This window comes from Podarcis filfolensis (assembly GCF_964270895.1).
Source record: "Podarcis filfolensis genome assembly, chromosome: 8".
In the NCBI taxonomy this organism is placed as follows: Eukaryota; Metazoa; Chordata; class Lepidosauria; order Squamata; family Lacertidae; genus Podarcis; species Podarcis filfolensis.
In genome coordinates, this window is record NC_139611.1 from 66,758,581 (window position 1) to 66,775,693 (window position 17,113).

The window sequence follows — 17,113 nt, forward strand, 5'->3', positions numbered from 1 at the left end:
AACAATCGGCTCTTTACAACTGAGTGTCCTCCAACATGTCTCCACTACCACCTTTTCTATGCCCTGTTGATCTGACATTGCTACCATGGTTCCAAAATGGTGCTTTTTGTTGTTCCCTGTTAAGTCATCTATAAGTGCAACATATTTGATAATGGGAGATGTCCTAGAGCCTAAAAATCCACAAAACAGGCAAGGGAACATTTGCACTGACAAGAAGGCAGCAGCTATCAAAGAATTATAAAGTCTGTTTGGGAATGGCTTTTATTCAGATGCTTGCCATTATTGTCTGGAAGGGATGACTGAATTTTGCTGTGCAGCAGGGGATCTGTAGGAGATTACCTTTTACCCACAGGGGTGGGATTTTACCTATGGGAGACAATACCCTCCCAACCACCTGCTAACACTTCCAAACTTTGCTTCTATCAACACTTTACCCACCCTGCCACCTAAAACTGATAATCTAGTTCTGCAAGTATAAAGATGGCTGTATTTTCCTTTATTTCTGTTCTCTACCTTACAAGGAACCCATGTGTTTCAATTAGTGCTTGGGACAGATATGAATAACTGGTCGCTTTTGTATTCTCAAAGGGGTAGCATTCACTGGCCTTTTTCACAACATGCCTTCTTGCAATCTGTTTCTTTGCACTAAGCATGATTGAACCTAATTCGCCAAAGCACCTCTTCCCATTCCATCCAAAACTCTTGTATGTGGCAGGTTGTGCCATCTTCATTTTTCATACCACTGTAAAGAATAGTTCTGATTAATCTGGAAGTTTGCTCATTACCCAAGCCGTATTGTCTGTGTGACTATAAAAGCCCTGTCGTCTTCCCTATCCCCTTCAGGCATCTCCTTGAGACAACAGGAGTAGAGAAAGTGAATTTGAAATAGTTTTTACTTGTATCCACAGGTCTTCTGTAGAATATTAGGCACCAATGTTATTTCCTCCTAAAAACAGGTGATGAAATTGTATCAAGAGTTCTCAAACTGATCAGCCAAAAAGGATAGGTTAATGAAGGTCTTCACAAATCAGGCGGTGAGCTAACATGATGATTACGGTTTAGGCAAGCAGGGAGAGCAGGTCCATAATACCTCCACACATTTCAAGCCAGCCTCTTCCGCAGCAGAGGTAAAAGCAGGAGATGGCAAGAGTTGGGGGTATGTGGGGGGGGAGCAAGGTTGGAACCAGGTAGACCAGGTGCAAAAAATATTTCCAGAGATGTGTGGTACGTGCAGAAATGAAAGGTACATGTTGCAGTAATTGTCAGTATGCCAAAGGGAGCCTCAGATCAATGTTCTCTGCCTTCATTCTGCAAGGATTTTACTCTCCCATATGTTAGGGTTAGCAATAACAAAAGGGAATACACCTTTGCTTATACACCAGCATATAAAAGCCTTTTATAGCCTTCATTGCTTTCTAGATGAATGGCTCATGGGCATCATGCAAGGGTTATTGTACAAAAGGGCCCATGCACTTTCCCAGAGGCAGTTGCCATTTGCTAGCAGGAACATTTCTTGCCCCCTTCCTGTGCCTGGGCCTCAGGCTGTGCCAAGGGTGGCAGTTTGCTTTTCACCCCGTCCCACTGTTCACTGGGTCTCATTTTCCCGCTTTTCAGAGCCTCGTATATTCCCATAGTCAAGATCTGGAAGGCCTCCCCCACGTTCCTGTTGCTCTTCGCAGACGTCTCAATGTACTTGGCCTCCAGCAAAGTAGCCAGTTTCTCCGCCTCCTTTTGTCCAACCTTCCTCTCGGCCTCCAAGTCGCTCTTGTGCCCAACCAGCACAAAGACAATGTGGTGAGGCTTCACCGTGTCCATCACTTCCTGGTGCCACTTCCGGATGCTTTCAAAGGATGCTCTGTTGGCCAGGTCAAACACCAGCACACCTCCAGCGGAGTTGCGGTAATAGGAACGCGTCACGGACCTAAGTCAGGAAACACAAAGAAGGAAACTCATTCTCACTTGGGTCACCTTTGTACAATCAACCACCTTAGGGCATTATATACTGGTTTATATAGTGGGGATGTGGGTGGTGCTGTGTTCTAAACCACTGAGACTCTTGCTGATCAGATGGTTGGTGGTTCGAATCCCTGTGATGGGGTGAGCTCCCGTTGCTCTGTCACAGCTCCTGCCAACCTAGCAGTTTGAAAGCATGCCAGTGCAAGTAGATAAATAGCTACTGCTGTGGCAGGAAGGTAAATGACATTTCTGTGTGCTCTGGTTTCTATCACAGTGTCCCATTGCACCAGAAGCGGTTTAGTCATGCTGGCCACATGACTTGGAAAGCTGTCTGTGGACAAATGCTGGCTCTCTTGGCCTGAAAGTGAGATGAGCGCTGCACCCCCATAGTTGCCTTTGACTGGACTTAACTGTCCAGGGGTCCTTTTTCCCTTATACTGGCTTAGTGGTTTTAATCTTTATTGGCATAGTATGTTGCTTTGGACAGAAGAGGGCTATGAATGGAAGAGAACACAAGGCCTAAGATGAAAGATGGATTGAATAAGGTTTGGAACACATTGTGTATTGTTAAACTCACCTAAGAAGGGCAAGGCAGCTTGGCCAATTCCAGAAATTAAGTTGGAATTCATTTGCTGAATATTGGAATATATAGCAAACAATATGACCGCATAAGTTATTGATGGAGTTACATAGTTTGGTTACTGATGTCCAAGGCTTGTATCAGAAGCAACTTGTTGCTGCATTTGATGGGCTTTGACTAGATTTCCCTCAGGGTCCCTACCAACTCTGCAATTCTATAGCACAACAATTTAGGCTCGTGCTAATGGAATAAATGCATTAGATACCATCCTAAGTCATTTTATGTCTAATGTGTAAATTACGTAAACAATTACAGTTAATTAGTTTATTATTATTTTAGTGTCAAAGTTAGTTAACAAAATTGCATTAAATCGTTATTGAAAGCAGCATTAAAATATATGCCAGATGGAAATGAGTCTTCATGAGTCCAACAAAATCTTTCACAAACAGCCGTTTTATGAGACAGAAGAAGGAAATACAAATAGAGACGCCTTTCAGGAAAGGGAGGGACCCCTCCTATTTAATCAGTTTTGAGTCTACAGAATGAGGAGTTACTCATATAAAGAGCTGGCGTATGTCTGCAGCACACCTTGGATGCTTCCAGACTTTTTTTGGGGGGTGATTCAGTCGCAAACGAACAAATTCATATCTCACAATTATAGCTGGTTGGGAGGTATTGCACAACAAAACCTGCTTAATCCCCCAAATCAGACTTTTTGCCATAAGGAAAGTAACAAGATAATGGGGAACCTGTAACCCACCAGATGTTGTTGGACTCCAAGTGATGGGAATTGTAGTTCAGCAACATGGGAAGGGCCCTAAATGTGTGAAAACCAGCCTCATATAACCAACATGCTTAAGTTTAATTAATGCATGAAGGGGTTCTGCCAGGCTTAGCTGGGGTCACTCCCCCTCACCTTGGGAGGTAGTCAAGCCTAGTGTTGTACCACAGTCTACCTGAGAAGCTCAGCATGTAAAGAGGTCTGAGCTGGTTGCTCAGATCTCATGGCTCTGATAAGCCTTTCTTGAGTTCATAGACCAATAATCTAGGAACTTTCACCACTGTGACTAAGCCCAGTTCCACTGCTTGCGCAACTTTTCTGAATGCTGTATGGAAAAGCACATGAATCTGACCTCTGGAGTTTGTAAGTAAACCATTTTTAATTCACCGAATGAGTGGTATTTTTCTACGCTGGGGAAGAGGGGAACTTTGGAATAAATTTGCAATGGCATATTTTAAAAACCCTATATTTCCACACTTTACTTTGCTGCATATTTCGTGATTTGATATCTCTCACCAAAGAGGACTTGTCCCAAACTTTTATCTTGGCATCCAGGAATTCTCTTTTTAATATACCTATTCTTTTCCTTACCACCAAGTTCTTTCCCCCACTGCTGGACAAGTTCCCCATCATCTCATGTGAAAGCCCTTCAACAACCTCTTCATTTCTCTCTCCTTACTACATATAAAACTTCCATTCTAAACTCACCTGAACCGCTCTTGCCCAGCTGTATCCCAAAACTGTAGTTTGATGCGCAGGTCAGGCTCAATCTCCAGAAAGTGAACATAAAAATCCACACCCACAGTTTGATTCATGGACTCAAGGAAGACCCCTTCGGCGTAGCGCTTCAGGAGACAGGATTTTCCCACAGTGGAGTCCCCCAACATGATAATCCGGAACTGGTAGTGCCAGAGCGAATCTACTGCCATCCGGAGGCTGGGGGTGAGGGGAGAAGGAAGCTGGAGAGGCAAGTGGGAACACTCGTACAGTGGCACAAACTAGGCACTCCACTCCCAGTGTCAAGATTTACCCAGCCACACGGCCAAGTGGAAAACGCTGTTCTTGAGCTCCGACAGAAGTGGAAAACTGGTTGAGGCTTGTTGTAGGTGAAAGTAGATTGGTCGCATCTACAGCCTGGGGCTGACGGCTGTTTCATTTCATGTTCAGGCAGGCAGCTGCTAAGCCAGCCTGGATGTTCTTAACTCGCCTTTTTTCTGCCCCACCCTGAGAATGTGCAACGTTTATGGGAGGGGAAGCCCAGCAGAGAGGAAGCACATTTCACATATATTCTACAGGCAACAGCACCCTTTCTTCTTTCTGGTGGCAAAAAGATAATATTCCTGGGCCAGCAGTCAGAGCATCGGGAGAATACATTAAACCCTTTCAGAGCTCTAATGAGAAAACATATCACTCTCATTAGAACGTATCAGATGTTATCTATGTATATGTGAGTGTGAGTATACACACCCTTTCCCTAGGAAAAGTGCCAAACCTTAGAATTTAGAAAACAAAAACAAAATGGGGACCTACATGGGTGCATATTTACTTGGAAGTAAGTATCCTTGCATGGGATTGCAGCCTCACTGCACTTCAGTCACTATTGCTTTCTTTTGTCTGTGCTTAATCTTCCAACAATCAGTTTCATTGGTTGTCCACAAGTGTTAAGAGAGGGAGAAAAACTTTTCTCTAGTCCCTTTCTCCATGCCATGTGTAATTTTATACACCTCTATCCTATCTCAACCTACCTTCTATCTACGTTTTAAAAGCCCCACATCTTGCAACATTTCCTCACACGATCGCTGGATCATGTTGGCTGCCCTTTTCTGACCCTTTTCCAACCACAATATTCTTTTTGAGGAGAGGCAGCTAGAGCAGTGCTCCAAAGTGCAGTTGCGCCATAGATCTGTATAACGGCAGTGGCGTAGCGTGGGTTGCCAGTGCCCGGGGCCACATGGAAGGGTGTGTGGATGGGAGGGAAATGGATGTGTAGGCTTAGGCCCTTTACTTTGCCAGAGAATTGCTTACCCGCGTCCCCAGGACCGAGAAGAGAATAAAAAATTCCAGGAAAGTTTCTTCTTTGGAGAAAAGAGTTTTATTGCAAATCTGTGCACAGAGACAGCCAGCAGAATATAGTTTCTGAAATCTGACTGTGTTGTTACCATGTTCAGCAAGCATCTTTATACCTGAAAGCATTCACCCTCCTCCCATACCTCCCCCCCAAAACTTCCCCAATCAGCTGGCAAGTTTTCAACTCATTCCCTTTTAGGGCATATCAATATTTGCTGGCTAAGGCTGCTAGCTAAGCACTTCCTCTGCTGGTTAAGCATTTTCTCTGCTCAGTAAGCACCCCCTCCCACCTTCTTGTACACGTGTCTTTCTTTTGCTTAGCTAAGCATTCCCTTCGTATCTCTTCTTATCTTGCATTACTTAAAGCAGAAGCAAAGCAGGAAACATCTTGCTAGTGGTTTTTAGTTGACAGCAGTTTTTGGCTAGGCAGGAAACGACCTTCTGACCTGTCTGATTTAGGCTTTGCAAATAACTGCATTTTTGAGTTTGAGCTTGTGTAGCCATCCTAGCAGAGTGCCGGAATTTACTATGTGTAGATAATATTAATGATTTACCGTTCCCCTCTCCCTTCAGATGGAGTACACATGCATGTCCAACTTCCTAATGCTGTCTGCATTACCAGGAGATCATAGCCACACAGATAAGGAAAGATGAGTTGTTCCCTTTTCTGGAGAGGTCACTTCCTGGTTCGCCTGGGGAAGCCATTTTCAACAAAGCCCAGCAACAGATGAGTGCAGCCATACTGAGGCAGCACCAGATGTTGAAATTTTGATCCCCTAACCATTTTATGCCCCTGGTGCTCCCTCCCCACCATGCTATGCCACTGTGTAATGGTGTTAAGATATTGGCAGCTTTGTTTCCAGCTCCTTTCCCTAGAATTCAAGTTGTAATACTGTGCAGGGAAAAAATGCAATATAAGGGGAAAAAATAGAAGCAGTAAAAATGCAGTTAAAAATCAATATGAATATTTAAAGCCACCTCCTGCCTTCAATCACAAATCCGCAGACGTATTGCAGACCACCTTAATGATGCTCGTGGACCACTGGTGACGGGTGGTCTGCAGCATCAGGACCTCTGTGCTAGGTACATCAGGTCATGGCCAATATCCTCATGCAGGACCAACAGCAGCCGTCTGGTTTGCAGGGAGCACATCCCAGGTAAAGGCAGGAAGACCATCTCTGCACATAGAGACTGGGCTTTAACTAGCCACCATCTACAGGAGATTTTTTACCCTCCCTCTTTCCCATCAGCTCTGGCCCTTAGAGGTACTGCATATTCCAAGGTTTCTTTCTGTGAGGCCAGTTCTCCAGTGTAATAGAAAAAGACAGCTCTGGTTTCCAGGGGAGATGTGTCAAGGGAGACATTCCTGGAATGGGTGTTTCTTCTTTTGGGCTGTCATCAGGCTGACTCTCCTGTAGAAGTTCTACTACAGGAAAGGCAGGAAAGGTTCAGCCTAGTATGGTGACCATTTTGGTGCAGCACCAATTCTGTCCCCGAGGTGCAAAATAGCAACTGGAGTGAAGTGGGGGGGGTACCGTATTTTTCACTCTATAACACGCTCCCAACCATAACACGCACATAGTTTTTAGAGGAGGAAAACAAGAAAAAAATATTCTAAACGAAACTGTGGATGTATGATTTTTGTGGTTCATGCTGTGGCCACAGACATGTGATCTGACGGTGAGTTTGGGGTAGCCCAATGCAAAAATCCTGAGGATCCATGTGGATCCGTGCTTTGTAACCACGTTTTTGCACCACTGCGGCCCCAGGCAACAGTGGGTGCATGATTTTTTTGGTGCAAGTTGTAGCCATGGACATGCTATGTGATCTGATGGTGAATTTGGGGTGACCCAGTGCAAAAATCCTGAGGATCCGTGTGGATCCGTGCTTTGTAACCATGTTTTAAGTGGGGAGGGAAGGAAAAGCACTCAAGGGACAAGGAACACGCGTGGGGTGGGTGGAGAAGGATGCTGTTAATAATGCAGAAGAGGGGTATAAGAGGAGAAGGCTCTTATAAGAGGAGTGGGGAGGAGAGAGAGACAGAGAGCCTGCTTGAAAAAACGTTGCTGCTATTTAGCGAGTGGGGAGGAGAGAGAGACAGAGAGCCTGCTTGCGAAAAACCTTGCTGCTATTTAGCGAGTGGGGAGGAGAGAGAGACAGAGAGCCTGCTTGCTTTAAAGGAGCCAACTGGACAGGAGCCGCTTACACTTGTGTAAGCAGCTCCTCTCCTCTCATCTCCCGCTTTGCTCCTTTAAAGCAAGCAGGCTCTCTGTCTCTTTCTCCTCCTCACTCAGCGGCTCTTCTCCCGCTTTGCTGTTTCAAAGCAAGCCATGGAGGAGGGAAGGAAGGGGAACCATGGATCCTCTACTCACGACTGCAGCAGATCCCCCTGCCATCCGTAGGCATTCGCTCCATAACACGCACTGACATTTCCCCTTACTTTCTAGGAGGAAGTGCGAAAAATACGGTATATTTTATCCAAACTGCCCTGGTTGTGTGGAGGCTTTCCCCCTGCCCTCATTGCTGGATTAAGTCGGGGCAGATCAGGGATTTGGAAACAGAAGTAACCGCCCAGGAATTAATTTAAAGCACAGGTGACCATGAATCCTCTTCCTCCTTGTCATCCTGCCCTGAAGTCTCAAGCGTTAAGATAAAGGAGCGGGGCTATCAAACATTTTGCGCTGGAAAAGTATGTAAATGCTGCAGACTGGGCAGAAACCGTGGGGAGTCTGACTCATACGTGCAAAAGTCTTAGAATGAAGTCGTGGGTATTGTAAGGAGATGCCACGCAAAACCTTGTCAGTCAGGAGGTTAACTATACAGTATCAGACACCATTCCCCTCAAAAACAAAAAAGGCTCTGAGCTGCTTGAATAGGAATTAAAGGAGTTCCACAACTTATTCTGTGGAAAACTTTAGTTATTATGTCTATTATTACATTTACCTTTTCTCCAAAGAGCTCAAGATGGTATGCTCTCCATTTTATCCTCACAACAACCCTGTGAGGTAGGTTAGGCTGAGAGACAGTGACAGGCCCAAAGCCACTCAGTGGGCTTCATGGCTCAGCAGGGATTGGAACTCTAGTCTCCCAGCTCCTAGGTCAGCACTCTAACCCCTACTCCACACTGCCTCTCTCTTTAGACACCTTTTCCCTCAGAAACAAGCAGGGGCAGTGAACTGTTGGGGCAGAGACCACATTCAAATATTTTCCAAATCTCTCTTTTGAAGCCACTGGAAGAGAAGGAGCAGAATGTTTCTGTTTCAGGAGTCACCTCTTTGTCTCATGTCTCCTGTCTCCAAAGCTCCGAGGGGGTCAGAGCAGAGTTTTTCAAATGGCAACAGCAGAAGAACCTGTTTGATAAATAAATAAGAATTGTCTCATGAATTCATGAGGATTCAAAAAGGGTTTTCCCATGAAGGATGACTTTGTTATATTTATATTCAGAGGTGTTTTCAAGGGCAACAGCAAGGAGACTCTAAGAAGCTTGCCGTTTAAATAAATAAGAATTGCCTCATGACAAATTTGACCCGATTCCATGCCCTTGCTGCTCTTTTTATCTTTGAACTGGAACTTCCTCCTGCAGCTTCTGAAGAACTAACTGCACAACTGATCATTGCGGCAAGATGGGCAGACAGAACCCTCTCTGGGAAGCAGTGGCGTAGCGTGGGGGGTGCAGGGGGGGCCGGCCGCACCGGGCGCAACATCTGGGGGTTAGGGGGGGCAAATCCACGGGTTAGGGGGTGCAAATCCACGGGTTAGGGGTGCAAATTACTTGCCTTGCCCCGGGTGCTGACAACCCACGCTACGCCACTGCTGGGAAGATGTTGAGGGAACGGACGCCTCAAATTTGGCATCTCATGCGGATGGGGGGGGGGGGGGAATCGACTTAAGAGCAAGAAGGAAAAACGCCACAATGACTCTTACAAGGTTTGAATAGACTTTACTTTGTATGCAATATCTAAGGAGTGGCTGGGGCAACCCAGTCAGATGGGTGAGGTATAAGCATATTATTGTTATTGTTATCGTCATCCTCTGCCACTTGCCGTTCACAGGAATCTAAACACTCTTTGTCCTGAGCGGGGTGAGGACACAAGTTAGGGGATGAATATGCTTGTTTGTATTGCTTTGGATATATGAAAAATTAATAATATTTTTATGGTGGCGGGAGAATTGCCTCATGAATCTATGAGGTGTGGAAGGATTCCCCCAGCAGATGGCACTATAGCTATAGCTGCCTTGGTTCCTGGTGATGTGATTCATAAAATAAATAAATAAAACTAAAATATGAGATTATCCTATATAAGTCTTATGAGGTTGGCGGTTCGAATCCCCGCGATGGGGTGTGCTCCCGTTGCTCGGTCCCAGCTCCTGCCAACCTAGCAGTTCGAAAGCACGTCAAAGTGCAAGTAGATAAATAGGTACCGTTCCTGCGGGAAGGTAAACGCCGTTTCCGTGTGCTGCTCTGGTTCGCCAGAAGCGGCTTAGTCATGCTACCCACATGACCCGGAAGCTGTACGCTGCCTCCCTCAGCCAGTACAGCAAGATGAGCGCCGCAACCCCAGAGTCGTCTGCAACTGGACCTAATGGTCAGGGGTCCCATTACCTCTACCTTTTACCATAAGTCTCATGAGACTTCAACCAGTAATATGTCACTTTTTTTACCATGGTTTTCAGATCTTTTGCCTAAATGATCCCTTGAATATGCACCTCGGTAGGGTGTGTATGTCTCATCATGAGCCTAAGCCTAACAGGTACATTAATTTCAATAAATTTCTACTTTGAGCAGGGCCAGTATTGGATACAACCCTATGAGTTTAATTTACAGTATTTTAAGAATTAAATGATAGCTTTAGTTTACATTAAACTTACTATAGAAAAGTGGCAAATAGAGAAACTAAGCATAAATCAGCAGTATGAATTTATTTTATTGTTTTGAAATCAGCACCCTTGTTTCACATTAAAATGGGACTCTAGCATTCCCAGCATCCCCAGGTCATCTACTCAAGATGAAAATCTTTCTTTCTTTCTTTCTTTCTTTCTTTCTTTCTTTCTTTCTTTCTTTCTTTCTTGTATTCTCAAATATAGTGGAATGTTGACTCTATCTAAATGACTGAACTCTGAATATCCTTGCACCCATTATCTTTTCCCCACCCCAACTATAAACAAATATTCCCCTTACAATTTCCCAGCTCTTTACACAGCAAATTATGCTTAGCTTTTCTGCAGAACAATTGAAGAATACGCTCTCATAATCTGAACATTTCAAAGCAATTCAGATGCATTTTAGCAGACCACTTGCATTGAAAGGTCAGTGTGGCAAGCTTTTCAGCTGCAAACAATTGTTTTCCAGATTCTCTCCTATCTGCTCTGGTGCTATCCAAACCATCTTTGACTCCCATGTCTGTTTGGGTATCTCTGGTTTCCATACAGCAGAGGTGAGCCGCCAGTGGCCACAGGGCCAAATGTAGCCTCATTTCCAGTAGGTGGCAAGAGGGGAAAATGAAGGCAGGGAGGGGGTTCATCACTTGGGCTCTGGCCTTAGAATCACAGAATTGTAGAGTTGGAAAGGGACCCTGAGGATCATCTAGTCCAACCCCCTGCAATGCAGGAATATGCAGCTGTCCCATACAGGGATCGAACTTGCAACCTTAGCATTATCAGCTCACTGATGACTCCAGCCCTGCCCATCATCAGTATGCGTTCCCCAACAGTCTTGAATGCTGATGAGTGAATGTCACTTTGAGGGTCCAGTCATTGAGGTCCTCTGCAGCTTGCATCTCAGAACCTTGGCTATGAAAGAGTTCAACTCATTTATCATCTTTAGAGCCACTGCCCCCTTCCAACCATGTCTCACTCCTTGACTTTGGTTAGCAATTGCATTTTTCTTGCGGGGCCTTCTTCCTTCTCTGAAGACCGCTAGTTCTCTTCTTATGGATCACCTTCACACCATCCCACCCTTCTTGCAGGTCAATCTCCTTGTTTCTCAGAGCATCGTAGATAGCATTGGTGATGGTCGCAAAAGCCAAATCTATATTGAGGTTGTCCTTGGCGGACGTTTCAATAAATTGCGTGCCCAAAGAAATGGCCAGTCCCTCTGCTTCTTCGACTGTGACTCTGTTCATTGACTGAAGGTCACTTTTGTGGCCAACCAAGAGGAAGACGACCTTCTCCATAACACTGGTCACTTCATGGTACCAATCAAAGATGCTCTCAAAGGACCTCCGGTTGGTCATATCGAAGACCAAGAGTATACCCACTGCGTTCCGGTAGAAGGATCTGGTGATGCACCTAAGAACAGAAGAAGTAGATTAATTAATTTAACCTTCTTCCAATATATCATGGAGACTTTCTTTAAGTCACTTGTCTAGTTACCAAATGCCAACTATTCGTAGCCATCTCCAGGACTTTGTTCTGGAGCAATGATAGTGACAAAGTATCTTCTGAGATGTAAGCACAGAACTCTCATTTGCCTTTACAGATATTGCTAAACTACATTAGCAAAACATATCCACAAAGTCTTCAGAAATTTATTGGTGCTGAGCAATGTCAATTTTATAGTACAATGTAGTCTTAGTGCGGGAGGAAGAATTCTGCCTTGAGCAACTTGGAGAAAAGGCCTGATATAAATGTATTGAGTAAAATAAATAACATATACTCACATAATTTTCCTATGATATCTAAACCACCTTTGGGACATTGCTAAATTCTTAGCCACAGCATTTTCCTTGCGGCAAGGAGTCCCATGGTTCAGCTTTCCTCAAGCTAAGCACAGACATGTGATATGGAACAACTCAACCTCTCCATTTTAGGCAGAATTTGATTAGAGAGGCTTGAAGCAGAGAAGGCTTTTTCTTTTATAATTTTTCCTTCCCACTGCCACATGCTTCTCAAAATATTTTTACCCATCTCTTATAATTTCATTTCCCTTTCTCCTTCCACATTCAGCTGAAAAAGAAAAAAACCCTGCCACTTTCTTCCATCCCTTCTCTCTGGTCCTTTTATATTCACTTCTTCATACTGTAACAGTTTCCTCTCTTATTCCTTCCTTTCTTTTTCCCAATTTGTTTATTGATAAATATTGACATTTTATTTCAGTTTCTAATTTCCTTAAACATCTCCTTTCCTTCCTTACCTCCCCGCCATGCCTTTATCTCCCAGTCCTGCTCATGGCTCATTGCAGGGTAAGCAAGTGAGGAGACCCCTATACGATTTACAACCACATAAACAAGCAGAGATTCTACATACAAATCTTATCTCTGAAGAGGAGCTGATAGGAGAGTGCCATTGTTTGCAGTAAAATTAGCAAGAAAAGGGGAGTTGGTAAGGTTGTGTCAATAACTGAGTGGATCAGTAAGCAAGGTCAGACATTCCAAGGAGATATGATGGCCTCTGGGATTACTTGAGATCAATGCCCTCAGGCTTCTAGTCACTGAATGGGATCAGTTTCTCAACTCTGCAAAAGAACAATAACAACAGACAACCTTGAAGTATCCCCCACCCCACCCCACAACACAACACTCAGCTATGCACTACCCTCCCTTCAGCTGTTTTTTTCATCGATTCTGTGAAAAATACAGGCAACTTTAGTGCCAACAGAAATCTAACCAAGATTGCTAGAGGGAGTACAGAAAGCAAAGTTCATTATTCAGCCCAGAATGATTCGCAAATATTCATGATTCTCAAAGATATGCACAAACATCTAGTTTCTGACCAAACCCAGAGACAGCTTAAAGCGAGCTGGTGAGATCAGTGTGGCGTAGTGGTTAGCGCAGAGCTTTCCAAACTGCGTGTCGCGACATGTTAGTGTGTCAGCTGCAGTGTGTTGGTGTGTCGTGCAAACACTCCCTGCGTTCCTTCCAAGTCTGGAAAGGGGTTAGTTTAACCTTTGGTTTGCTAGTAAAAACTATGTCGCAAAATGATGCATGTCTAAAAAGTGTGTCACCAATACGAAAAATTTGGAAGGCTCTGGGTTAGTGTGTCTAGGACACCAGGGTTCAAATCCCCACTTGAGCAGGAAGCTCACTGTATGACCAGGGGCCGGTCATTGCCTCTCATCCTAACCTACCTGCAGGGATTGCTGCCGGCATTAACTGAGGAGGGGGTCAACTACGTACACCATTGTGAGCTCCTTGGAGAAATTGTCTCAGATTGCTCTACAAAACCCTGTGTCACCTGAATCGATGACCACGGGATGACAACTCACTAAACCATCAGCAAAGCACTGTACACATTCTCAGTAATTATATAAAGATTCCTTTGTGCAACTTTGAGGAGCTGTGCCTTTGCTGCTGGAACTTTTTTCAGTACCACATGAGCTCAATTATCCACTACTTTCTTGCTTAGGAACACCAGGCTTACTTGGGGGTGTTTGGTCCTCCAGATGTTGCTGGCCTGCAACTCCCATCAACCCTTGCTACTGCCTGGGGCTGATGGGAGTTGGAGCCCAACATCTGGCAGTTTTCCCTCCCCTGGTATTGATGAATAAATGAAGCCTGAGCTGAACTCACTGCCCAGCCTTCTTCCCCTGGGATGCAGGTCCCCAGTTAATCCCTTCCTTGTTCCTGTAGTGTAGGGTGTTTCCTGATGCCAACCAGTTCCTAAGATCTACAGACAGATTGGAACTAATATGTTCCCTAGCTGGTTCTGGGGTTGTCATTCTTTTCCTCCTGGCCTAATGCGCCTTACAGGGTTAGTGTGAAGATAGGGCTGCCATATTTTGAAGAGCAAAAAAAAGAGGACACATTTGCCGACTTCTACTTTTAACTATGGATCGCTATGACGACTCTCATTTTACATACCAATGAAAAAGAGGGTGTCCTGGGGAAAAAAAGAGGACATAGGGCAACCCTATAGGTGGGACAGGAATGTGCTAAATGCTTATTCCCCCTCCCTATTCCATTTCTATTTAATTTCTTAAAATCTCAACTTAATTGCCAAGAATAACACTAATTTCTTTTTATTAAAAATTTAGAAATCCAGTAGGGGGAATAATAAGTGGGGGTGAAATATGTGGGGAATGAAGACAGGTGGTATATGTGGTGCAGCTAGGACATTTTAGACTCTGGACATAGTGGCCTTGAAAGCTCCTCCTACCTCTCCTTTACAGACAGGGTGATAAACTTAGGTTACTTCAAAACGTAGTAAGCCAACCTGGTGCTATCCCCTGACCCACCACACTCATGGGACCCTGAATACCTGCCTCCAAGTCCTTCCTTCATGGCACCACTGGCTGGCATTCCAGCAGAATCGCCAACCTGGCTGAAATTAAATGCAGGGAGCAAGGGATGATATGGACACGAAAGGTCTATGCACCAGAATGGATTGTTGCTAACTGAGCAGTAATGTGATTGGCTTCCAGACCTTATTTCCAGGGCAGTAGGGAAAGGAATTTAGAAAAGGGAAAGGTTTTGGACTGGTAAGAAGCATGTGCATCTTCCCCCACTCATCCTTTGGTCCTACAAGGACTTCCCCGCCTCACCTGAACCTCTCTTGGCCAGCCGTGTCCCAAAGTTGCAGCTTCACCTTGATGCCTGGGGGCAGCTCCATCATCTTGCTGTAGAACTCCACGCCCACCGTGGGGCACGGGGATGGAACGAAGCACCCCTCCGTGTAGCATCTGAGCAGAGACGTTTTGCCCACCATGGAGTCACCCAGCAGAAGGATGCGGAATTGGTAGTGCCAGTTGCCGTTTAGGTTACGGGCTGGAGGTGATTGCGCTAATTCCATCTCAGGAGCTGCTTCCATGGTGGAAGGAGGCTCAGAGGAGCAGCGAAACAGAAGCCTTCATCCAGGGCAGTGCTCAGGAGAGACTGGGACCTCCGAGGATCTTGTCCTGACAATCCTGACTGCAGCAGAACTCCAGTTTGATTAGGAGGACTCCAGCCTGATAGGATTAGCCATCTCCCACCCACTGCCTTCAGAACAAAGAGAAGCCAACATCTGTCTGGTTTGAGAACAAGACCCTCTTTCCACACCTCTTTCTGCCCCACCCACAACATTCCCTTAGATACCATTGCCTCTCTCCCACAAAAACAAGCAAGCTTCTGTATCAAATCTCTGTCAAATGCAAGGAGCAAAATGTATGTATGTGTATATATGTTGGGGGCAGGCGACGGAATAGCCTATCAAAGCAATTTCCCTGCTTCTCAAGAGAAAAAGGAACTCCAGTCATAAGAATATCAGCCCTCTGCAATATAAACTGCTGAATCAGATCCCTGTTTTAAGAATGGTGGAACAAAACTGCATTTATCTGTGAAGGCCGTTTTTCGCTCTGCAATTGTTTTTTTTAAATATGTATTTTGCGCACTTTTATTGTTGCATGTATGGTTTGTTGCATTACAATTTTAAATTGTTGTTAGTCACTCTGAGTGGTGGTGCACGGGCATTAACAAGGCAGGACAAAGATATATATATTTCCTGTAGGACAAATACAATATAGATTTTGCGCTGAGTACAGTGTGTCTTGCCCACTTACCCAAAGTATTATTATCAAGATCAGGAATTTTAACCATGGAAGAGACAAGAGCTACCATTGATACCCATATTATAAAGGTCTGGGAATAAATTCTGGTTGAGTAGATCTTCTTGGTTATCCCCCTCCCCACGGCCACCAGTCCTTATTGAATCACCTTCTCTGCACTGGGGATTGAATTTTCCTTTTTCACTATTATGCAATGCTTATCAATTATTACTAAGGCCTGTTTGGTTCCTAAGGGGCAAGTTCTTTAAGCAGGAGCCAGATATTAACTGTTCCCAAGCTCATGTTACCATTTTGAGAGTCAGACTGTACATTTCAGATCAACAGCAACAGTAATTCACTTATACAGAGCTGCAATTTATAAAACCAACTAGCCTTCTGCATTTCCACCACAGAAGGGTATGATTGCAGGGGCCTCTGGTTGATTTCATCTGCTGAGAGCAAATTTCACTTAAATATACCCCCCTCCCTTTCTATCCAGAAAGATTTGTCAGTAAGCTTAACCAAACGTTGTTGTTTAGTTGTTTCTGATTCTTCGTGACCCCATGGACCAGAGAACCAAACATTAATGCATAGTAAAACTATAGTGGTTGTTGGGGTTGCAATTGTGTTCAGGAAACAGTAATGTTGCAAATGGAAGAATCGTAACATCTGGAGGGCCAAAGGTGAATGAAATGTGGATTCCTCCCCCCTCCACCATAGCTGCCTTTCATTTTTTAGTTCCCTAGCTTCTGTATTTCTCCATGGAAACGGCAAAACCCAACCCAAACAGATCCCTGTAGCCTATCTACATCCCCAATCATGGTCTTGCAACACTTTTCTCCAGGACCTTCATGCCACTGATAGGTGACCCAACAGTCAAGAAATTTGTCACACAATTCCCGCCCTCCCATGTTGTTTTTAAACTTTTTGAGTATTTATTATAGGGTACATCAACCCTATCAGAGTGGACAAATTTACCATTCTAGTGCCTCACAGTCCTTGCATTTCTTTGGGGTTTTTTTTTTTGAAAAAGGGCAGATTTCCAGAAAAGTCAGTTATGCATGCAAAGAAACTTGTAGCTATCAACATATCTAAGGCATGTGCAGACTCAGCAACATAGATTAAGAAACTCCTTGTTCCCCAACTCTGTATGTTGAGACGCTTCAGGGTCAGAAGGCGTAGAGAAAAACGCTCTCATTTTACTCTGCCCGTTAACTGGAGCTTTTATGGGGTTTTTTAAAGTCTTATTTGAGAAGTAGGGTATCATCTG

General features: G+C 44.6%; 2 protein-coding genes across 2 annotated transcripts; both read right to left on the reverse strand.

Annotated features, from left to right (window-relative positions):
- Nucleotides 1–245: 245 nt before the first annotated feature.
- LOC310769309 (ras-related protein Rab-39B-like) lies at nt 246–4,536 on the reverse strand. The gene is made up of 2 exons (XM_083628326.1): nt 4,026–4,536; nt 246–1,921 (listed from the first exon to the last, which is right to left on the reverse strand). The coding sequence occupies exons 1-2, from the start codon at nt 4,244–4,246 to the stop codon at nt 1,498–1,500; spliced, it is 645 nt and encodes a 214-aa protein (XP_083484452.1). The 5' UTR covers nt 4,247–4,536; the 3' UTR covers nt 246–1,497.
- A 5,646-nt stretch (nt 4,537–10,182) lies between these two features.
- Nucleotides 10,183–15,759, reverse strand: RAB42 (RAB42, member RAS oncogene family). Its single transcript, XM_083629118.1, has 2 exons — nt 14,863–15,759; nt 10,183–11,672 (listed from the first exon to the last, which is right to left on the reverse strand). Exons 1-2 carry the CDS (start codon nt 15,126–15,128, stop codon nt 11,252–11,254), a joined length of 687 nt encoding a protein of 228 aa, XP_083485244.1. The 5' UTR covers nt 15,129–15,759; the 3' UTR covers nt 10,183–11,251.
- Between the last annotated feature and the right edge of the window lie 1,354 nt (nt 15,760–17,113).